Source organism: Protopterus annectens, chromosome 10.part0 (assembly GCF_019279795.1).
Source record: "Protopterus annectens isolate FY-2018-M chromosome 10.part0, PAN1.0, whole genome shotgun sequence".
Classification (NCBI taxonomy): Eukaryota; Metazoa; Chordata; order Ceratodontiformes; family Protopteridae; genus Protopterus; species Protopterus annectens.
The window spans coordinates 288,654,311-288,679,438 of record NC_056744.1 but is presented as its reverse complement, the minus strand read 5'-3'; the positions used below and the strand labels follow the sequence as shown (position 1 = coordinate 288,679,438).

General features: G+C 39.1%; 1 protein-coding gene across 1 annotated transcript in view; it reads left to right on the top strand.

Annotated features, from left to right (window-relative positions):
* LOC122814129 (polycystin-1-like) overlaps positions 1–25,128 on the top strand; it is a 1,441,736-nt gene that overhangs the window by 9,516 nt on the left and 1,407,092 nt on the right. Inside the window, 1 exon segment of the mRNA XM_044086744.1 lies at positions 15,838–16,178. Within this exon segment, the coding sequence (XP_043942679.1) occupies positions 15,838–16,178 (341 nt within the window).

The window sequence follows — 25,128 nt, the reverse complement described above, 5'->3', positions numbered from 1 at the left end:
TCTTGGTGAGGTACTTTTGGGGTCTTTCCAGTTGCTGCAGGTGTCTGGTAAGGTACATCCCAAAAGAGGCATTGTACTATATTATGGGCCTGATGAGGGATGAGTAAAGAGGCACGATGACCTCCCCTGATCTAGATGTGAATCCCTTCATGATTAGGTGGGCTATATAAAATGTTTTTCTAACCACTTTGGCCACATAGTTGTCAAATGAGAGATTGCTATCAACTTGGGTCCCCAGGTCCCTAATTACTTCTTCAGTACTTAATGGATTACCACCTATGTGGTAATTAGTGGGCATTTATTTTTTGCCAAAGGGAATGACTATACACTTTTTGGCATTTAGCTTGAGGCCATGGCTCTGGCACCAGTTGTCTGTTTCTATGAGGCCCTTTTGGAGGATGCTTGTGTCAGCTGGAGAGTCGATTATGGCGCCCAGTTTGCAGTCATCTGCAAACTTGGTCAGCCACAGTCCTTCCGTGTTGGCCTGTACCTCCGAGAAATATATACCGAACATGAGAGGTCCCAGGACTGAGCCTTGTGGGACGCCACTTGTAACTGGTTTGGAGTTTGACATGGCTCCAGCAATTCTAACCATGTGGGTTCTGTCCTTGAGCCAGTTTGCAACCCATCTAGTGACATAGGGGTTTATATTTAAGCTGGTAAGCTTAACTATAATGCCCGAGTGGGGAATTGTATCAAAGGCTTTTGCAAGGTCCAGGTAGGCTGTGTGGACCACCTTCCCCTCGTCAATGGCCTTGGTGACTGTTTCAAAGAAATCAACCAGGTTTAAGAGGCAGGATCTTCCCTTAACAAAGCCTAACTAGGTAGGATCCAGTGTCTGTAGGTCCCCAATATCTTTATTTATGAGGTTCATGATGATCGTTTCCATAGCTTTTCAAACCAAGCTAGTCAGGCTTATGGGGCGATAGTTTCCAGGATCCGTTGAGACACCACCTTTGTGGAGAGGGACCACTGTTGCTGTACGCCACTCTTTGGGTACATATCCTGTAGTAAGGCTGAGACTGAACAGTAGTTTTATGTTTGGGTATAGCTCTTCTTGGAGTTCATGTAGGACGCAGCCCGGGACACCATCTGGTCCCATTGATGCTGTGTTTTTTGCTTTGGAGAGGGCAGCTCTTACCTGAGCATCTGAGATGTCAGGGGGGCAGCACTCTTCTGGGATAGATATTTGCCCTTTTGGTGGGGGGGGGGATTTGTGCTGAACCTGTCAGCTAGGATGTTGGCAATGTCTGTGGGCTCGGTGTATTTTTTGTCATTTTGGACTAATTCTGAGCATATCTTGGAATTCCCACCCAGGTTCCTAACATAACTAAAGAAAGCCTTGTGATTATCCTTAATGTCCTGTGCAATTTGTCTCTCGAAGCTGGCCTTAGATGATTTTATGTGTGCCCATAGTTTTTTGCTAATACTGATCAGAGATGCCTTTCCTTTTTGGGATTTTTGCTCTATCATGTAGTAGCTTCCTCCTTCTATTGTATAGTTTGTTTATGGCTGGGGTCCACCAGACAGGACGTCTGCCTTTGGAGGATTGGGTTTTGGTTTTATTTGGGATTGCATGATCCATGCATTCCTGAAGGTGTTCATAGAATGCATTTATAAAGGATTCTGCGTTCTGGGACGTATTTTCCACAGGCCCGGGGGCTTTGAAGGATTCCACCTTGGTTTTGAGGAGTGTGAAATTTGCTTTAGAGAAGTTTTTCACTGTGGTTTTCAGGGCAGGGGGTGGAGTCGGGATGTGAATATCCAGTGAGATTAGTTTATGGTCTGATCTTACCAGTGAGGGATACATTTCTGGTCTGGAGCATAGAGTCCCCATGTTGGTGATGATCAGGTCCAGTATGTTTTCCTCTCTTGTGGGAGTGGTAACAAGTTGTTCCATAGCATTTGAGTTTATGAATTCTAGGAACCTTTGGGCTAGGGTGTTGGAGCTAGAGTAATGCTCCCAGTCTATGTTTGGGTAGTTGAAGTCGCCCAATATAATGGTGTTTGGAGAGACCTTCATATTTTACAGTGTTCTTAGGAAGGCCGAGTGGGGTTCCTGGGTTTGGGAGGGTGGTCTGTAGCAGTCTATAAACTGGAAGGCAGTTTTACCCACTGTTAGTTGCACATGGATAGTCTCTGATGCTTCGTGCTGTGCCACCAACCTGGAGATGTGGGTATCTTTGACGAATATTGATACTCCCCCTCCTTTTGTGGTTCGGTCCAAGTTTTGGGGCAGAAAAGCATGGTATGAGGTATAACCTGGTAGTGCTGGGGTGCTCTCGGGAGACTTGAACCAGGTTTCTGTTACTGCACAGATATCGATGTTCTCCATGCTAAGGAGAGTTTTGAATGCGTGCATCTTGAGGTTTAGACTTCTGGCGTTGAGTAGCATTACTCTTAGTTTCTTATCCTTTGTGAAACCTATGGAGGCGGGTTTGTCTTTTGAGCCTTGCCTAAAAAAAGCACTATGGGGGTAGCAAGAGCCTTTTCCAATATCCGAAAGCCCAGGGGTGACAGGTGCAAGCTGTCCCTAGCGAAGCATTGTGGCTTGTCAAGCATGTCATCCCAGGCTGACAGGCATTGGATCCCCTTTGAATGACACCAATACTTAAGCCAATTGTTGAAATTGATCATCTTGTCTTCATATTGTGGCATCATTCTTGGTGAGGGTAAGATGCTACTCAAGGTCAGGGTCATACTGGCCTGGGCTACATGCTCAGAGAGCTCCTCTATGTCTCTTTTCATGTAGTCCAGGGAGGTACGTCTCAGGTCATTCACACCAGCATGGACAATGACTGAGTCATATTTGTACTTGCTTGGAGTGATCTGAGTGCTTGTGTTATGTGGCAGATCCTAGCACCCGACAGGCAGCTCACCGTGACATTCTCCTTGTTCAGCCTGGTGAGCGGGACGTCAGTGTGCCTGACGATAGAGTCACCTATTACAAGTGTATCAGGTGTGTTGTTTAGCCTTAAGGGCTGTGACTGTTCGGCACACTGGCTTTGTGAGCTATGTGTTGCACGTGTTTTGTTTTATATATATATATATATATATATATATATATATATATATATATATATAATATACACACATATATGTATATATAAAAATATATATATATATATATATATAGATATATATATATATATATATCTATGAGCGTTAGTATGACAGAGTAAGTGTATGTATATATATATATATATATATATATATATATATATATATATATATATACATATATATATATATATAAATATATATATATATATATATACACACATACATACACATATTTATCTATATATATATGTATATATATATATTTATATATATATATATATATATATATATATATATATATATATATATATATATATATATATATATATACATTTATATATATATATATATATATATATATATATATATATATATAAAATATGTCTAATAAAAAATTATCTTTTTTCCTCAATAAGCACGCAATCCAGTGGTTCCATTCCTACCTGACTGGTAGACAACAGGCAATATTATGGCAGGGCAAACTCTCCAGTCAGCTACCTTTCACACTTGGTGTCTCTCAAGGCTCCATACTGGGTCCACTACACTTCTCTATTTTTATCAGCAACCTCCATTCTGCTACCCCTAAAGCTACCTGCATTCAGTATGCAGATGATTCCACTCTGATCTGCTCAGCTACCTCCCCATCCGAACTGCAAGCCCTAACCCAAAATACATTCAACACTGTTGAGAACTGGCTAGCCAACCAACGCCTACTGCTGAACACCAATAAAAATAAATGTCTACTTTTCACCCCCACCAGCAAATCTGCCACACTTTCTTTCTCTGTCACGTCAAACAATGGTGCCACTATCTCTTCAGATCAACACACTAAACTTCTAGGGGTTATCATAGGCAATAAACTTAAATTTGATCTACAGGTCAACAAAACCATGCAGACCATCAATAAGAAGCTTGAGTCACTGTATAGAAACAAAACATTTTAACCCCACTGGCTAGGACTGCAATTGCCTGGTCAAACCTACTCTCTACTCTACTATATGCCTCGCCGGTACTCTCAAACCTCAACAAATCAGAATTAGGTAAGCTCTCCCATAGCTACAACGATATTGCCTGATTCACCACTGGCTCCACTTACAGAACCCACCACTGCCAGAACCTGAAACAACTAGAGTGGCTAGAACTTCCCTGTCTAATTCAATTCAATCAATTCCAAATAGCGCACAAAATTTTGTACCACCCTGAGGATACACCCTCACTCATAAATATCATTAAGCCCTATAGCAACTTGAGATCCCTGCGATCAGCCAACAAACTACTCATCCAAACCCACAAAGCTAACAATGCTGTTGGTGAATCCATATTTGCCAACTTTGTTGGCAAAACCTGGCATTTGTTGCCAAACCATAAAACCCTACAATCCCCCATAGGTCTATTCAAAAATAACCTCAAACAGTATCTCAAAATGAACTGGCTCTGCCCATGTACCAATCCTGATTAAGTTAAATACTGAAAGGAGAATCTCTAAATATCAAACAGGTAACTATTTCACCAAGCTCTGTATGCCATCTAATGTCTCCTACCTTTAATTGTGTCTGACCATGTCAATTGGGTATCCCTATTAGGGAACACCACGAACCATTGTACATACTCACTTTGTATTCTTTGTTGTAAATGTTGTTTTTATACTTTTTTATATTTTATATTTTTTAAATGTTATCTTTGTAATTTGTCTAATTGGAGCTTTTCTCCCTGGGCCTCTGCTGAAAATTGACATATATCCAGTCGGACTATCCCGGTAAACAAATGTAAAATTTATATATATATATATATATATATATATATATATATATATAGGAGCACTACAAACTCCTGAAAGCCCAAAATCCTGAAAGTTCAAAATACTGAAAACTCAAAATACTATAAGCAGGGAGGAGGCAAGCCCAACTCCGAGATTTCACTACACTAAGGGCAATCTCAGAGTTGATATATTTAAGCAGCGGGGGGTGTGGGGGGGTGCAGAGTAATATGGTTTGTCTTTTATTTGTTTCTGTATGTATCTCAGGATTTTGCACTTCAGGATTTTAGGCTTTCAGGATTTTGTAGCGCTCCTATATATATATATATATATATATATATATATATATATATATATGTGTGTGTGTGTGTGTGTGTGTGTGTGTGTGTGTGTGTGTATATATACATACACTAACTCTGTCATCCCTGAGTCTTATAGTGGGGGAATACTCTGAGATGCTACAAAAGTGGAGCTGGTGTCTGTCTCCCCACCTAGACTACATATATATTCTAACTCTGTCACCCATGTATCTTGCACTACAGGGAATAGTGCGTGATTCTACTACAGTGGGGTTAGTATTTTTTTTTTCCATGGACACTACCTATATTTACTAATTCTGTTACCAAGGTATCTTGTAGTAGGAGGAATACTCTCAGATACTACAAAAGTAGAGCTAGTAGGCATCTCCCCATGCACACTATTTACATATATAACACTGTCATCAGTGTATGTTGTAAAGCTACTGCAACAGTAGAGTTAGAAGGCATCCCTTTGTGTACACTACTTATATATAGATATGAACTTCACTGCTGATATATATATATATATATATATATATATATATATATATATATATATGTATATATATATATATATATATATATATATCTACTAAGTCTGTCACCAGTGCATCTTGTAATACATATTTATACTAACTCTATCACTGATTCACTGATATATCTTGTAGTATACATACTCTAACACTGTCGCCAGTGTAATTTGTAGAGGGGAGTACTCTGTGGTAGTAGGCATCTCCACATGCACGCTATATACATACATATACTAACTTTGTCACTCATGTATCTTTTAGTAGGGGGAATACTCTAAAATACTATAACACTGGAGTTAGTAGTTATCTCCCCATACACACTACTTATATGCACTAACTCAGGCTCCAATGTATCTTGTACTAGGAGGAATATTCTGAGACATACCTCTCAGCTGTACAGAATTTTGAGAATGACCAGATTTTTGCCTCATATTGTTGGTCCATTTTTCATAAAATTGTGGTTTTCTAGCAAATCATTGAAAATTTATTGAAGATTCAAGTAAGAAAATAATAACAGACATTTGAGTTTCAGACTTCATACCCTTCAGAAAATTCATTCTAATTCAAAACCTGTTGTTCTATCTACTTTTTATGTTTGTAAGGGCAATATTTAAAATTGTCCCTATATTTAGGCCTTTGTACCCCAATATTTATGGCTTTGTCCAGATTTCTTGCTCTAAGAGCTTGAGAGGTATGTTCTGAGATACTACTACAAGTTCCACATGCACAGTACTTATGTATACTAACACTGTCACCAATATATCTCGTAGTTTGGGAAATACTCTGAGATACTAAAACAGTGGAGTTAGTAGCTATCTCTCCATGCACTCTACATATATATATATATATATATATATATATATATATATATACTAACTCTGTCACCCATGAATTGTGCAGTATGGGGAAAGTGGAGCTAGTATCTATCTCCCCATGTACACTTCTTTTATATATATTAACTCAGTCACCCATGTATCTTGCACTATTGCACTAGCGGGAATAGTGTGAGATTCTACCAAAGTGGAATTAGTAGTTATTTTTCCATGCACCCTTCTTATATTTACTACATCTGCCACCAATGTATCTTGTAGTAGGGGAAATACTCTGAGATACTACAACAATGGAGTTACTAGGTATCGCCCCATCAACCTACTTATATTTACTAATTCTGTCACCAATGTATCTTGTAGTAGGGGGAATACTCTGAGATACTATAACAGTGGAGTTACTAGGTATATCCCCATGTACCCTACTTATATTTATTAATTCTCTCACCAATGTATCTTGTAGTAGGGGAGATACTATAACAGTGAAGTTACTAGGTATCTCCTCCTGCACGCTACTTACATATACTAACACTGTCATTAATGTTTCTTGTAGTAGAGGTGATAGTCTCAAATACTACAACAGTGGAGTTAGTAGCTATCTTCTTGTGTATACTACTTATACATATGGACTCTGCCACCAGTGCATCTTGTAATATGAAGAATTCTCTGAAATACAACAACAGTGAAGTTGAGATATTTCCCCATGTCCACTACTTATATATACTAACGTTTTCACTCATGTAACTTGTAGTGCGGGAATACTCTGAGATACTAAAACATTGCAATTAGCAGGTATCTCCCTTGCACACTACTTATGTATCCTAACTCTATTACCACTGCATCTTGTAGTAGGGGGTATACTCCATGATACAAGAGTGAATTTAGTAGCTTTATCTCCATGTGCACTACTTATATACACTAACTCTGCTGGGGGGAGAATACTCTGAGGTAATACAACAGTGGAGTTAGTAGCTATCACCATATGCACACTACTTATATATACTAACTTTGTCACCAGTATAGTTTGGGAAATAGCAAGACAAGTGAGCACAAGCAGAGCTGGGGATCACAATGATGTAAAAAGTCTGTTCTTTCTCCACAAGCCATTAGGGTTGCCACCCCTCTGTTTTTTTTCCAGACTATCCTGCAATCAAACTGATTCTCCGGTAGTCCAGAAAACACTGCACAAACTCCAGTATTCTGTTTCAAAAAGGAATCAGACTATTGGAGTTTGTAAATCAGCTGATTTACTATAATTTTTTTTTTTCAGAAAAGCGTAGTAAATCAGCCAAAAGCAGGAAACAGGAATGGAAAAAGAGGGCATTCCCTGCTAGGTGATGTCACAAAATGGGTGGGGTGTGGGTGGGAGATGGGGTGGGCGTGGTTATGTGTGATGCAAGGGGTGTGTTTTTACTCCGGTTTTAGCTACGACGAAAGGTGGCAACCCTACGAGCTGTTGTAGTACAATGAAAACTTTTATTAAGCAGGACACACACAATCAGATAAGCGCTTTCGTCTCTGCTGATTCAGAGACTTCTTCAGACAAAGAAATAAGGATAAACCAATTAATTAAATACTAAATTACAGCTTATGCAACTAAACCAATGCCCATAATTAATGTTAAAACACGCCCACCAGCACACAGTTCATAGTAAAGCATAAAACCTTCCCAAATCTGTGAATTACTAAAAACTATGTAAAAACATATATATATATATATATATATATATATATATATATATATATATATAAAATAAAACTAGTATCGAAAAGTATATATACACACACATATATATATATATATATATATATATATATATATATATATATATAATATAATAAATACAGTATAATAAATGTAGAAGCAGTATTAGCATAATCTCATGTAAAGCACACAATACATAAAATTCATCTTTCTAATGCCTTAAGTTTTAGAAAACAGGACAATGAAAATGCATAACTTACGCCTGGCCACTGTGTGCCATTAGTTCTCAGTTGCCAGAAAGCCTCATGTTTTTCCAAAATTAATGTCCATGGACCACCTCCTATGTCTGAGGTAAGTGCCTCAATGATAATAAATTTAAAAGCATGGTCAACATGTTCCATACAATGTTTCACCAATGCATTATTTACATTTTTTTTATATCCCTGAGATGTTCATAAATGCGGTTCCTAAATTTCCTTTCCATCTTGCCTATATAAAAACAAAGAAATGTTCATGAAAACACAGAAATGTTCATGTAACACTGAGAGAGTGGTACACTGTGCATTCTGCTTAAAGTGTCCTTGTTTGTAATGGAATTATATGGTATCTCCTCATGCACAATACATATACATAGGTTCATAGGTTCATAGGTTGGTACTAGGCTATCGGCCCTAGGGCCTATAGAAGCCTAGCCATAACAATTTCCTGGATATTTCTTCCCACAATATTTACTTCCCTGGACCCCTGTCTAACAGGGTGACTGACGTGATCCCTGGGGTGAATTTCTTATTTCCCATCAAATCAAGTTCCTTTTGAAGAGTGCCAAGGAGGTGCTCTGCTTGACCTGTATGGGCAGTCTATTCCAGATTCTGGGGAGTCTCTGGGTCAGGACCCTATCCCTCCAGCATGTTTTGTTCATTGTGATGACAAGGTTTAGATCCCAGGATCGTGTGGCTCTGAGGGATTGAGATTTCTTTAAGTGTAGCATGTCCAACAGCTCAGGGTTTGACATGGCCTTGTATGTTAAGCAGAGATCACCTCTAAGTAGACGATATACCACAGAGTATAGCTGGAGTTTTTTTAGACGGTCAGTATAGGGCATCTGCTTTTGGCCTGGGATTCTTTTAGTAAGGTATTTCTGCGGCCTTTCCAGCTGTTGTAAATGTCTTGGGAGGTACAGAGGTACATACCAAATGGGGCATTGTACTCTATAATGGATCTAATGAGGGATGAGTACAGTGGGACATTGACCTCCTTTTCTCTGGATGAAAAGCCTTTAGTGATGAGGTGTGTCACATAGAAGGATTTCCTGACTGTTGTGGTGATGTAGTTATCGAAGGTGAGACCACTGTCAACCTGTGTCCCTAAGTCTCTCATCACACTTTCGGTGTTTAGTATACTGCTACCTATGTGGTAATTCATGGGTACATGTTTTTCCCAAAGGTGATAACTATACATTTCTTGGCATTAAGCTTGAGCCCATGGCTCTGGCACCAAGCATTATTTTCTCTAAGGCTCTTTTGTAGAATATCCACATCATTTGGGGATTCAGTAATGGCTCCCAGTTTGCAGTCATCTGCGAACTTTATTAGCCAGAGTCCCTTAGTGTTGGCCTGTACTTCAGAGAAGTATATGCCAAACAAGAGCGATCCAAGGACTGAACCCTGAGGTACTCCACTTGTCACTTGTCTGAAGATGAATTTGAAGTCGGCTATTTTTACAGTCTGGGTTCTGTCAGTAAGCCATTTGGCAACCCATCGAGTGACATAGGGATTTATGCCCTGCTTAGTAAGTTTATCTATGATTCCAGAGTGGGGGGTGGTGTAGAAGGCCTTGGCGAGGTCCAGATAGGCTCTATGGACTGCCTTACCCTCATCCACAGCTCTGGAGACTGATTCAAAGAAGTCAGTCAGGTTCAGGAGACAAGATCGGCCCTTCACGAACCCAAACTGGGTGGGGTTCAGTGTTTGAAGGTTGTCAATGTCTTTGTTTATAAGTTCAATGATAATGTGTTCCATGCCCTTGCAGATCAGGCTTGTCAGACTGATGGGATGGTAGTTCCCGGGATCCAAGGTGGATCCTCCCTTGTGGAGTGGGATAAATGTAGCTGTCCGCCACTCAGTAGGCATGAAGCCTGAGGTGAGGCTATGATTAAACATAGGTGAGGTGCCAGTTCATATTTTAGTTAGCTTACACAGCCCGGGATGTCATCTGGTCCCATGGATGCTGTATTCTTAGCTTTGGAGAGTGCGGTTTCTACCTGTGGGGCCGGGATTACCGGAATTTGGCAATCTTTTAGTATTGAGATGGGCTCTTTAGGGGGTGAGAGGGGGTGAAGTTTGCACTAAATCAATCTGCCAGGATATTGGCAATATCCTTGGGATCAGTATTTTTAATGCCATTCTGTTGTAGCTCAGAGCATATCTGAGCATTGCCATTCAGATTCTTGACATAACTATAGAATGCCTTGTGGTTGTCTTTGGAATTTTTGGCAATTTTATTTTCGTAACTAGCTTTGGAGGATTTTATGAGGGATCTCAGCTTTTTACTGGGGGGAGTTGCATCCTGGGATTTTCCTCTTTTCTGCAACAGTTTCTTTCTTCTATTGTATAATTTGTTTATGGCAGGGGACCACCAGATTGGCTTCCTTTTTTTGGAGGAGAGCGTCTTGGTTCTATTTGGGGTGGCACGATTCATGCACTAGTGGATGTGCTCGTACAGTGCCTTAGTGTAGGATTCAGCAGTCAAACTTTCAGCTCCCATCTGCACTGGTGTCATGACATTTGTCACTTTTGACTTGAGTAGCATGAAGTTGGCTTTGGAGAAGTTTTTTATGGAGATTTCCTTACTGGGGGGTGTGGGTGGGATGTGGATGTCAAGAGTGATTTGCTTATTGTCAGACTTGACCAATGAGGGGGTGACCACTGGTGTGGAGCATCTATCTCCCATGTTGGCAATGACCAGGTCTAGGATATTGGAGCCCCTGGTGGGACAATGGATTAGCGGATCCAGGGCATTGGAATTTATGAATTCCAAGAACCATTGGGAAAAGGTGTTGGTACCCGAGTAGTTTTCCCAGTTAATGACAGGGTAGTTAAAATCACCAGTATTAGGGTGTTTGGTTGTATCTTAATATTGTCCAGTATGTTTAGAAAGGTGTAGTGAGAATCTTGGGGCATGATGGGGGATCTGTAGCAAGCTACAGTTTGGATTGCAGTCTTACCTAGTGTTAGTTGCACCTGAAAAATTTCAGATGCATTGTGTTGGGCAACTAGCCTGGAGGTGTGAATATCCTTGGTGAATATGGACACTCCTCCACCTTTAGTGTTTCGGTCATGGTTTGGTGGCCAAAATGTGTGGTAAGAGTTGTAGCCTGGTATTGCAGTGGTGCTCTCTGCAGCTTTGAACCAGGTCTAAGTTACTGCACAGATATCAATGTTCTCCATTTTTAGGAGTGCCTCGAGAGAGCGCATTTTGAGGTTTAGACTTCTAGCATTGAGTAGCATTACCTTCAGATTTTGCATGCTTGTATTTGTTACGGTGGTGGTTTTGTCCTTTGAACCTTGCCTAAAAAAGGCACTATAGGGGTGGCGAGAGCTTTAGCCAGTAACCTGAATCCCAGGGGTGACAGGTGCAGACCATCTCTGGCAAAGCATCGTGGTTTGTCGATCATGTTGTCCCAGGCAGACAGATACCAGATCCCCTTTGAATGACATAGTATACTGTAACTCTGTCACCAAGGAATCTTGTAGTAGGGGGAATAATTTGAAATGATACAATGGTAGAGTTAGTAGGTATTTCCCCACACACACAACTGCTAAGCGCTATATCTGTCACCAATATATTTTATAGTTGGGTGGAATAGTCTAACATACTACAACAGTGTAGTCAGTAGCTATCTCCCTATGCACACTACTGATAAATACTACCTCTGTCATGTATGTATCTGGTAATGGGGGAATGCTCCAGGATACTACAACAGTGTAGTTATGCTCCAGGATACTACAACAGTGTAGTTAGTAGCTATCTCCCCATGTAGACTACTTATATACAATAACTCTTTCTCCAGTGTATGATGTACTTGGGGGGATTATTCTGAGATACTGCAATGGTGGATTTACTAGCAATCTCCACGTGCATGCTACTTATATATACTAACTCTGTCACCAGTATATCTTGTAGTTTGAGAAATACTCTGAGTTACTACAACAGTGGAGTTAGTAGCTATCTCCCCATGCATGCTACTGGCAAATACTCACTCTGTCACCAATGTATCTTGTATTCGGACAATATTCTTAAAATACTACAACAGTTAGTAGGTATCTCCACATGCACCCTACATTTATATATATAAACATATGTGTGTGTTTATATATATATATATATATATATATATATATATATATATATATAAAACTCTGTCGCTGATGTATCTTGTAGTTGGGGGAGTACGCTCAGATACTACAACAGTGGAATTAGTAGTTATTTACCCCCATTCATACACATAATTTTACTCTTCTAAGTATCAGAATTGCAGTTTCAAAACTTCCATCAGGCTCCCATTATGTACTGGCATTAAATATATTTTTAATAAGGGCATTATACAATGCAGCCACCGTTTGTCTTCATTTTTCAGGGGGTGGTTTAATATTTCACACTTAATTTTGTGTGCAATAGTTGTTATACTGTCCTATAATTATATTTGATAAACCCTTCTTCAAGAAATGTATTACATTTTTGGAGCCTTTCTCCCTGGGCATCTGCCAAAAAGGGGTCTTGTTTGGCCCAGTTAAATTATCCAGATAGACACACAATAAATAAATAAGTATGTGCCCAAATATGTGATTACTCTGTATTAGACTAATGTACTTTCTGAGATTTGTCATGACTGCATTAGGGAGAGAAATAAAGAAGCACTTTTATGATTAAGATGGGTGTATTGTATTTCAAGAGAATGCCAGCAATTAAATAAAACATAGTCTTTTAAATAGGGAGTGATACATTATCTTTGCTACTCAGTAATAAAAACAAAAACAAAATATAAACACAGTGATCAGAAATTTAAAATTGTTTGACAGCCACAGTGCTCTTTGTTTCAGTGAAGCTACTAAATGTTTTGTGGCATGCTAAGTTATATCTCTTTATTGCACAGGACTGAAGTACACTTCACTGTAAAATAAAAATTTTCACCTGCAAAATTCACCTTCCTTTTTTTGTTAGCCATCTTCTTTAATTTCAGTCACATTGCATATTGTCAGTGTTGACTTCCCAAGTTATACCCATACTGCCTTAAAGCTCTTTCTCTCCTTCTGTTCTGTTTCCTACAGTCTCTTGAGAAGTGGCCTCTGCGTAGTCTACAGAATCCTGAATGATCCAGTCCTATGCATGCATATCTACAAAACAAAATCCTGAATACCTGTCAGGAGATCTTAACTTCCACTGAAACATAACTAAGACCTGCTGGTGAGATATATCCCTGTTTTATAGAAAATATTTGCTTTGTATATAAAGCACAGTACTTCTCTGATCTTTTTTAAGTGCAACCTGGATGACTGGATGAACAATTTTGAAGACACTCTGGATCTGGCCTTTGAAGTCCTAATTAAAAGGGGTTGAAACTAAATATAAATCAGTCATGTCAATGGGTACCTATAAGTTGAGACTAATGATCCTCTGGCAACAGGATAGTATTAACCTATGAAACTATGATCCTCTACCTTATTCCTTAACCCTCTCCAAAGTAGAGTCTGTAAAATGATAGAAACATGTCTGATTATCATATCTTTGCGACAAAAGTTTCCAAATGAATAATTGACCCTGCTTCCTTGGAAACATCTTCCGTCCTTTACTCTGCAGTCCATGTTGTCAATATTTTCTTGTTCCTCTTGCACCATGACTCTAATCCCTCCCCAAATAGGAGTCTGTACAACAAATCTATCAAATTTACTGATGATTCAAAGGTTGATGCAATAGTTCAGAACAAAGGTTTTAGCTTACAAAGACATCTGCACAGACCTGGGAAGTGATAATGGACAGTAGTTTGCTTAGAGTACAAAACAATGTAATGTGATGGGCTTTGATATAAATAATTAGAGCTAATACCAGCTATGAGTTAAATAAGCTGGTAATGGAGCTAAGAGAGGAGGAGATGGATTTAAATGTTTAGATTGTGTTAAAGTTTAATTGTGGTACACAATATTTCATTAAAGGATTAAAGCAAACTGCATGCAATGGTATCTTGTCTGGAAGGACTGGTTCTAAAGATAAAGGTATAATTTCAACTTTGTGCATTATCTTGACAAGACTTGCTACAGTACAGGGTATAGTTTAAAACATTTTCAGAGAAAAGCAGGTCAAGATGTTAAAGGGTAGCAAAATATATTAACCTTCACATGTTCAATATGTTTAATTGCTGAATTTACTATGAAGGACTGTCTTCTTATTAAGCTGCTAACACAAATGATGTAATATCTGCCAATATGTGCAATCATCAGATCCTGGTGTTTATGTTAACTAATGGAGTCTGTTTTCACTCAAATATCTTAAAAATACTCATCATAAGAGAAAAAACTGATCTAAACTAGCACAATGAAAAAAGTGTTAGCTGTCTGCATGATACTGCCACATCTGATAATAAATATTGTGGATGTTGAATATTCTGATTGATACTGTTTCCTGTTTTGGCCTACTTCTGTTCTGCATCTTTATCTGCAAAGGAATATTGCATCTAACTTATACAATACCTGTATACAACTGATTCCAGGTGCTTTCTCTTTTTGTTAGCCATGTAAGTTTCCAAATTCAGCAAATCTTGTGCATTTATAAGTATGTTGAAATTTTAACAATGTCATTAAGTCTTAGAAGTATTGTACACTTTATGAACTATAAAATCAAGAATAAATGCATGAACAGAATCTTCAATGTCATACCATCAGCTGCCTGGCATATTGCTTCTTTGAAATTCATAAGGCTACTGGTTTCATTACACATATATATTCTGAGCAGAACATATTTCAGGCTGGATCCAGTACTCAAACTGAACAGCTCCATATATGGAAACGTATCAGTCTGTACATTGAAGTTAGTAGGTTTGCCTTGCCATCAAACTATGATTTCTATATTGTATGATTGACATTGCTAGCAAACAAGTGTAGATTAGATAATTAATTTTGGATCCTAAAAACTAATTCAGATTTTTTTTCATGTAGTAACTTAAAATTCAGAACTCATTTTGTATGATTACATTTTTTAAGTTTGAATTCATAGGTAGATACCAGGCAAGCAATCCAGAACGCCATTGATGAGCCTAGCTCTAATTCCTTATTGCCCTGCAGTAAAGTCTGATTAAGAAAAGTACTCAGTGCCACACAACAGGCAAATGAAGACCGAGGGAATGAAATCTTGTACCACAGGAAGTAACTTGTTAAGTGTTCACAGACTTAATCCTCTCACCAACTGCCAGATCAAAGCTATTAAGCTCTGAAAGTCTGCAATATTTCAGAGGTCAATACAAACTGGAGCAATTGTATAGTCTTCAAATCAAGAGTCCTGTTAGTAATATTAAAGCTGTAGAAACAACATGCATAATGGCAGGAGGCTGAGCTGTATTACTGTATTTTAAAAGTCATTATATTATAATTTTATTTTTGTATTCTAGCAAACAGTTTTATCACCTGCTTGACAGACCCAGTGAAATCAGAAGACACCTACCTTCTTTACAGCTATTTTGATCCTGATGTTCAAACTAAAGAAACTTGCAATTCATTGTGTTACATTCAGAGGCAGTCCCACTACAGCTTGGATCCTGAAAGCCGCTGTCTCTGTGGTTCCTTGTCTAGGAGGGTGCATTCATTAGCTGAGGCAACAGAATGTGCAAAAGTATGCTCTAATGCAGTGCAGACACAGGTCTGCAACAGAACTATCATTCACATGGTGTCTCCTGTTCAGGTATGTAATACATCTATGGGAGTTATTTATATGGAATATGTTTATTGCTTTGTATTTCATTTCATTATGTAGAAAGAAATGACATGACTCCCTTTCCAGGCACAAGTGGAAATTTTAATGCTGCATCAGTAACTCAATAACTCCATATGAATGGTTCCTATTAACCTTACAGTTTGAGTAATTGCAAAACCATTGCTAGTCCAATAAAATATATTACATATTCTCTGCATTCCAGTGTCACTGTGTTTTTTCACAATGGGAGTTATGAGTCTGGTGGTGCACAGGTAACAGCTTAGATGATCATATCTGACATGTTCAGTTTTCTATAGGTTAATTTATCATTACTCTTGATTTAAATGGTTATCTATTTTATCCAATGGTTACAACAGGCAGTAAATAGTAGAATAATCATACTACCTGGTCTTTATCTATGCTACAATATTACTATTTCAAGTATGATTGATTTAGACTTTGATTTCCATTTTCTAGTAATTGCTTGTATGCAGCCACCAGAATTAAACTTAACAAGGGCCTTACTATGTTTCGACAATTCAGATGCTGTGCCCCAGCTCAAAAATAATTTCCTTAGTTATACTGATTTGCTCGCCCAGCATTCCTGTCCGAGTACTTTGCAGAGATGTTTTAGTGCGCCGGTTCATTACACCCTGAAAACATAAGCTCCCAGGTACCTCTTTCTTTGCCATTACACCTCCAACACTTGACAGCTGCCTGAGGGAAAATTCTTTGTAGTTTGCTTGTGGTATAAAAGTACCTATACAAACACTTCTGGGCAAAAATCCTAAATCTTCTACACTTTGTTGCATATTTGTGAGCCATTTACATGTCCTCCCATTTTTTTCTTTGTAAATTGCTTATCTAATGTCATGCAATATTTCACAAGCCCGACTATTTTTTTTTCTTTTTTAGCAGCAGCTTCTGTTCTAGATTCAACTAAAAACTCAACCACTGCAGGTCTTATTTGTAAGTTCTTTATTGAATTTTTGGGTTACAGTCTTTGATTATAGCTACTATTTAATATCGTTTAACGTCAGAAGAACAAATATAAAAAAAAAATAGTAATTGAATAGTCAAAGCATGCCTACCACAAGGAGCTCAGAATGCTTGCGTGAGTAACAGAATGATTTACGTGGCTAACTGAAATGAGAAGACACCTAATACATTTCATTTCAGTCAAAATGAATTTCAATATGCAATAATAATACTTATGCAAGCATACAGCCATGCAAGTGGAAGATGGATGAGACTTCATAAATTCTAATAACATTTGCATTAAGTGTTTACACACGTATATGTACCTTCCACCCTTGTGTTTCATCTTATACCATTTTTATTTAAATGCATTGGTGACTTTTCCTCTGATGCACTTTGTCCGTCATTTCCATCTAATCAGTACAAGAAAAGTATGAGTTATTTGTTTCAGACATAAAATGATTCCACTACTGACAATTAGTAAACATTTGCATTATTAGGGGATAAACTGATGGACAATCATCATCATTTTTCTATTTGCAGTAATTCTCAGAGAATGTGATTCTTATTGCTCCAGTTTATTAGACAATATATGCTTCTTTAGGGTAAAAGAAATGCTGAGCTAATAGCCATGTGTGTATATATGTGGGTCTACTTCACATGACTGACAGTTCATTTGATCGACATTCATTTAACCGAGACAAAAACACCTGAAGTTCAAAACACCTAAAACCCATTTGATCGACACTCATAACACTGTGTCAATGTGGCTGTTTTCAGTGCTATTATGTCAATATTTAGCACATATATATATATATATGTATCTAGGACACTTGAGTGAATACACACTTTACCGAATCCCATACTGGTGAGCATAACAGCATGAAAGTGCTTGTACCCAAAAATACAGTTAACCGATGCACAAATCACTGAAAGCATATACTGGGGATTAATGCAGTTACACCCTAGTGTATAAAACAACTGAACATAAAGTGAAATAATTCCCCGTAGTTTACATTCAACAGTAGTAGACTTTGAGAATGGTGTTTATCAAAAAAAAATGTGAAAATCCACTGACGACCATGTAAATATAAAGATTATGTAGTCAGGAGGTTTGCAATAGCCTGTACGAACTGCAGCTGAGTATACTGACCCTTATAGGTTCATAGGTAGATACTAGGCTATCTGCCCGAGGGCATTTATAAGCCTTGCCAGAGTGTGTCGGCTTTCACCACCCCATTGATTAATTAACTGATCTTCTGTCAAGCAGAGCCAATGAAGTGATCCCAGGGGTGTATTTTCTGTTACCCACCCACTCGTCAAGGTTTCTCTTGGAGAGTGTTAGTGAGAGGCTCTGCCTGAAGTAATTTGGAATTTTGTTCCAAAGCATGGAGAGTCTCCGTGACAGGAATCTATCCCTCCAGCATGTTCTATTTATTGTTGTGGCGAGGTTAAGCTCACTAGAGCGCGTGGCTCGCAGTGACTTGGATTTCTTTAGGTGGAGCATGTCCATCAATTCTAAAGTTGGACATGGCTTTGTAAGTCAGGCAGAGATCACCTCTGAGTAAGCGGTATGCCACTGAGTACAGCCAGAGTTTTTTCAGTCCGGCTTTATAGAATATAAGTTTGAGGCCAATAATCCTCTTGGTGATGTACTTTTGTGGTCTTCCAGCTGTTGGAAGTGTCTTGTGAGGTACATCCCAAACGGGGCATTGTACTCTATGATGAGTTTAATGAGTGATGAGTAGAGGGGCACTATAATATCTTTATTTCTAGATGCAAACCCTTTAGTAATTAGATGGGCCACATAGAAAGATTTCCTAACTACTTTGGCAATATGATTGTCAAAGGAGAGATTATTATCTACCTAGGTCCCCAGATCTCTTATTACCTCTTCTGTATTAAGGGGGCTGCCACCTAAGTGGTAATTCGTGGGTGTTTTGTTTTTCCCAAATGGGATGACTAGGCATTTTTTGGCATTTAGCTTGAGGCTATGCCTTTGACACCAGGTGTCAGTCTCAGTAAGGCCCTTTTGGAGGATGTCCATGTCAGGTGGAGAGTCAATTATGGCTCCTAGTTTGCAGTCATCTGCGAACTTGATTAGCCATAGTCCTCCTGTGTTTGCCTGTACTTCTAAGAAGTATATGCCGAACAGTAGGGGTCCCAGGACCGAGCCTTGTGGGACACCACTTGTGTCTGGTTTAGAGTCAGACCTGGAGCCCGTTATTCTTACCGTGTGTGTTCTGTCTATAAGCCAGTTGGCAACCCATCTCGTGATGTAGGGGTTTATGTTCAGGCTGGTGAGTTTTTCTGTAATACCCGAGTGGGGAATGGTGTCGAAAGCCTTGGCGAGGTCAAGGTAGGCTGTGTGAACCACCTTTCCCTCATCTATGGCCTTGGTGACTGTCTCGAAGAAGTCAGCCAAGTTTAGTAGGCATATTCTGCCCTTAACAAAGCCGAACTGGGTCGGGTCAAGTGTTTGGAGGTTCCCTATGTCTTTGTTAATGAGTTCCATGATGATGCGTTCCATAGCCTTGCAGACCAGGCTAGTCAGGCTTATGGGGTGATAGTTATCAGGGTCAGTTTTGGCCCCTCCTTTGTGGAGAGGAATAACCGCTGCTATTCACCATTCTATGGGCACGTAGCCTGTGGGGAGGCTGAGGTTGAACAGCGTGTTTAGGTGGGGAGTTAGTTTGTTCTGTGGTTTGTGCAAGATGCAGCCTGGGACACCATCTGGTCCCATTGACACTGTGTTTTTGGCTTTTGAAAGGGCTGTTTTCACCTGTGTATCTGTGATTTTTGGGACACTACATTTTTCTGGTATTGTTGTGGGCCCTTTTGGAGGTGGGGGGGTGAAGTTTGCACTGAATCTATCTGCCAGGATGTTGGCAATATCAGTAGGTTCAGTATATTTTGTGCTATTTTGCACTAGTTCAGTGCATATCTGTGAGTTGCCACTTAGATTCTTAACATAGCTAAAGAAGGCTTTGTGGTTATCTTTTGAATCCTTGGCTATTTTTCTTTTGAAGTTAGCCTTGGATGATTTCATGAGGGACATTACTTTCTTATTGATACTGATCAGGGATGTCTTTCCTTCTTGGGATTTGCTTTTTTCTGAACTAGTTTCCTTCTTCTATTGTATGGCCTGTTTATTGCAGGGGTCCACTAAACTGATTTCTTTCTCTTAGAGGAGTGAGTCTTAGTTTTTCTAGGGATGGCACAATACATGCATCCTTGTAGGTGCTCATAGAGTTCATTTGTAAAGGTTTCTGCATCTTGGGCAGCATTATCCTTTAACATGGGGGCTGTGAAACTTACCACCTCTGTCTTAAGTAAGGTAAAGTTTGCTTTAGAAAAGATTTTACTGTGGTTTTCTTAGTTTGGGGTGGTGGTGGGGTGTGGACATCCAGAGTGATTAGTTTATGGTCTGATCTAACCAGTGATGGGTTGACCTCTGGTGTGGAACACTTGTCGCCCATGTTGGTGATGACCAGGTCCAATATGTTTTCACCTCTGGTAGGGGAGTTCATCAGCTGATCCAGGGCATTTTAGTTGATGAATTCCAGGAAGTACTGGTCCTGGGAATTTGTACTTGAGTAGTTTTCCCAGTGAATGGTAGGGTAATTAAAGTCGCCCAATATCAGAGAGTTCGGTAGGACCTTCATGTTTTCCAGTGTCTCCAGAAATGTGGAGTGGTGGTCCTGGGTCATGGAGGGTGATCTGTAGCAGGCCACAATTTGCTTTGCAGATTTGCCCAATGTTAGTTGCACATGGATGATCTCAGAGGTATCATGCTGTGCCACTAACCTGGAGGTGTAGATATCCTTGATGAATATGGATACACCCCCTCCTTTTGTGTTTTGGTCCGTGTTCTGTGGCTGAAACGTGTGGTATGAGTTGTAGCTCAGTAGTGCTGGGGTGCTCTCTGGTGCCTTGAACCAGGTTTAAGTTACTGCACAGATGTCGACATTCTCCATACTGAGGAGTGCTTCGAACATGTACATTTTGAGATTTAAACTCCTGGCGTTGAGTAGCATAACCCTCAGGGTTTTGTTAATTATGCTGTTTACGGAGGTGGGTTTGACTTTTGAGCCTTGCCTAAAAAAGCCACTAAGGGGGCAGCAAGAGCCTTGGCCAGTATTCGAAAGCCTAGGGTTGACAGGTGCAAGCTGTCTCTTGAGAAGCAACGTGGCTTGTCGAGCATGTCATTCCAGGCTGACAGACACTGGATCCCCTTTGAATGACATCAGAACCTTAGCCAATTGTTGAAGTTGATCATTTTTTCTTTATATTGAGGTATCATTCTTGGAGAGAGCAGGATACTACTCAGGGTCAGGGTCATACCAGCCTGAGCTACATGATCAGAGACCTCTTCCATGTCTCTTTTCATGTAGTCTAGGGAGGTACATCTCAGGTCATTCACACCAACATGAACAATGACAGAGTCATATTTGTACTTGTTCTGGAGTGACCTGAGTGCTTGTGTTATGTGGCGGATTCTGGCTCCCAACAGGCAGCTAACAGTAACCTTCTGCTTGTCCACCCTAGTGAGTGTGACGTCAGTGTGCCTGACTATAGAGTCACCTATTACTAATGTGTTAGGTATGTTATTTCACCTTAAGGGCTGTGATTGTGCGGCACACTGATTTTATGTTTTACGTGTTGTTTGGTTTGTGACGGGTAGTGCAGGCTGTTTGGGTGTCTGCTTTGGAGGTCTCTTTTGCAGGTTTGTATTTACAGCCTCCGAGTATGATTTTGTGTATGTATGTGTATTTTTTGCCAGTGCTGTTATAGTAGGTCTGTGTGTGGCTGAAGGTGTGGTGCAAGTGTTAACCTTCTCCTCTTGACTGTCTGCTCCAGTCTTGGGTGGAGACAGCTTAGCTTCCAGTTTGGCTGTATAACTGCATCTCTCGCATATGTTAGTGTTTTGTGGTAGGAGGCAGTTGTCTGTTTATATGAGGCAGTTGTAACATTGCCTCAGAATACCAAGATTCACCAGCTGGACTGGAGAGTGCACCTGAAGTTGCCCTTTGGTCATGCCTGAATAGTAAGGTGAGCTGCTTAGTCGCTTGGTTGGTGAGAGGTGAATAAAGAGCCTTGCCCTGCTGGGCAATCAGTGTCAGGATATATTAGTGCTTGCTATTAGGTCTAAGCAAGTGCTGGGCTGTAAGATGCTTTTTGAGTGCTTATGTTGAGAGTTAGACTAATTTCAAGGGAAAAACTGAAGAGGAGATTTAGTGGAGCCGGGAATAATTTAACCATAGTTAACTGGCACTGCCTGGTGCGCAAAACCGTGCAAACACAGTTTTTATCGTAGAGAAATGAAAGAGATAGAAATTAGCCCAAAATGGCCTATAAACTACTAACTTCTGGGCTGGAACCACTCCTCCAGGGACAGATAGGTTGCTCAAAGCTCCCCTCTCTCACAGGTGAACAGAGAAACTTCCTTCTATCCAAGTAAGGTATGGGCAACTCATAAACTAGTATCACAGCTCTGAATTCAGCACTAGCCTGAAAACTGGACTATACTAGCTTAGAAAGGTGGGAAACAAGGAATTTTTTTGGTTTTTCTTGTGTTTTTTTTTTTGAAAAGATAAGGCAAAAAATACACTTAAAACAGCTTTAAACTACTACAAACGATCAGAAAAGGCTATCACACTTTAGTATGTAGCCTACAACAGTTAAACAAATTATTTAAAAAAAAAAAAAAAACTTTTTAAAAGTGCAGGCAGTCAAATAAGTACAATATGTGAGAAAAACAAGCTTTTAAATCACAATAAATGCTGGGAAATCTGTGTTTAGGTGGAAAACAGTTAAGTACAGCAAGAAGGTACAGAAAACTGATACTTAATTACTCCAAAGTCTCTCTTCTAAGCTAAAAGGCTTGTATCAGTTTAAGGCTTTCTAGTGCTACCCAGTAGGTTAGTTACAGGAAAGATGGGAAACAAGCGCAGATGTGGCCTTTTAAACCAGAAAGTTGAAAGAGACGGACAAACGGTCAATAAACTACAATTTCCTGGCCAAGAACCTCTCCTCTCATGGTAAACAGGCTACCTAGTGCTTACCATTCCCACTGATAAGCTAGAAGGCTTCCCTCCAACACAGAAAACCTTGTGGGGGCTCAGAAGCTTACCAATAGTCCTGGATACAGCAAGTCTGTATCTGGACTTGACTAGTTACAGGAAAGGCAGGAAACAAGCTCAGAATTCCTTTTTTGTTACAGAAAAGCAGCTAAAACAGCAGTAAATACAATTCAAATTGTAGTGCAGGCCAGCACACCTGAGTGTGTAGCAACACTATGGCAAATACAGTTCAAATAAATGCAATTAAATTAACAAATGACTAAAAAACAAGTGCAGAAGGCAGTAAATTAGAAGGCTACTAACAAGCAGTAATAAGTGCAGAGTAAGAGCGACTGAAGAGATAACAGCACACAGAAGAGCAACTAAGACAGTTACAGTAAGATCAGCTGAATAATATATATATATATATATATATATATATATATATATATATATATATTTTTTTTTTTTTTTTTCAGTGAGGAAACAGAGCAGGATTAAGATGCTACAGAGGTTGTCTTTCCCAAATGTTCTCTTTGTACAAAGTAGGAGTGCCTGAAATCATAATATGATCTCACTGCACTCAGTTGAGTGAGAAAATGAGATAGGCCCACAAGGAGTATCCAAATACAAATCTACAAGAGGGGTGGGCAGTTTCAAAGCCACCAACATTAACACCAAACCAAGAACAGGGAGGGTGGTTGGGGAACTAACTGTAGAGAGACAGCCACAACTTCAGTTGAGTTAATATTCAGTGAAAAACACAAATAAATACATTAAATACAGTACTATATGCAAAAGAGCAGACCAAAGTGTATTTAAATTCACTTATACATCCAGCTGATTTCAGGTAGATGTTAGCCAGCCAAAGATCTGATATCAAGCAGAGATAACTCAAAATGGATCACTTATATAAGGCAAGAGTGTCAGTGATGAGCTGAAACTACCCCCCACACTGCTATCAATGGCTACACAGAAATTCTAAAAAGTACAGAGTAGAGAGACAGCCACATCTTCAGTTGAGTTAATATTCAGTGAAAAACACAAATAAATAAATTAAATACACATCTTCAGTTGAGTTAATATTCAGTGAAAAACACAAATAAATAAATTAAATACAGTACTATATGCAAAAGAGCAGATAAAAGTGTACTTAAATTCACTTATACATCCAGCTGATTTCATGTAGATGTTAGCTGGCCAAAGCTCTGATATTAAGCAGAGATAACTCAAAATGTACCACTTATATAAGGCAAGAATGTCAGTGATGAGCTGAAACTACCCCCACTGCTATCAATGGCTACACAGAAATTCTAAAAGTACTCTGTAGAGAGACAGCCACAACTTCAGTTGAGTTAATATTCAGTGAAAATACAAATAAATAAATTAAATACAGAACTATATGCAAACGAGCAGATAAAAGTGTACTTAAATTCACTTATACGTCCAGCTGATTTCAGGTAGATGTTAGCTGGGCAAAGCTCTGATATTAAGCAGAGATAACTCAAAATGTACCACTTATATAAGGCAAGAATGTCAGTGATGAGCTGAAACTACCCCCACTGCTATCAGTGGCTACACAGAAATTCTAAAAATTACTCTGTAGAGAGACAGCCACAACTTAAGTTGAGTTAATATTCAGTGAAAAACACAAATAAATAAATACAGTACTATATGCAAAAGAGCAGATAAAAGTGTACCTAAATTCACTTATACATCCAGCTGATTTCAGGTAGATGTTAGCCGGCCAAAGCTTTGATATTAAGCATTGATAACTCAAAATGTACCACTTATATAAAGCAAGAATGTCAGTGATGAGCTGAAACTACCCCCCACTGCTATCAATGGCTACACAGAAAGTCTAAAAAGTACTCTGTAGAGAGACAACCACAACTTTAGTTGGGTTAATATTCAGTGAAAAACACAAATAAATAAATTAAATACAGTAC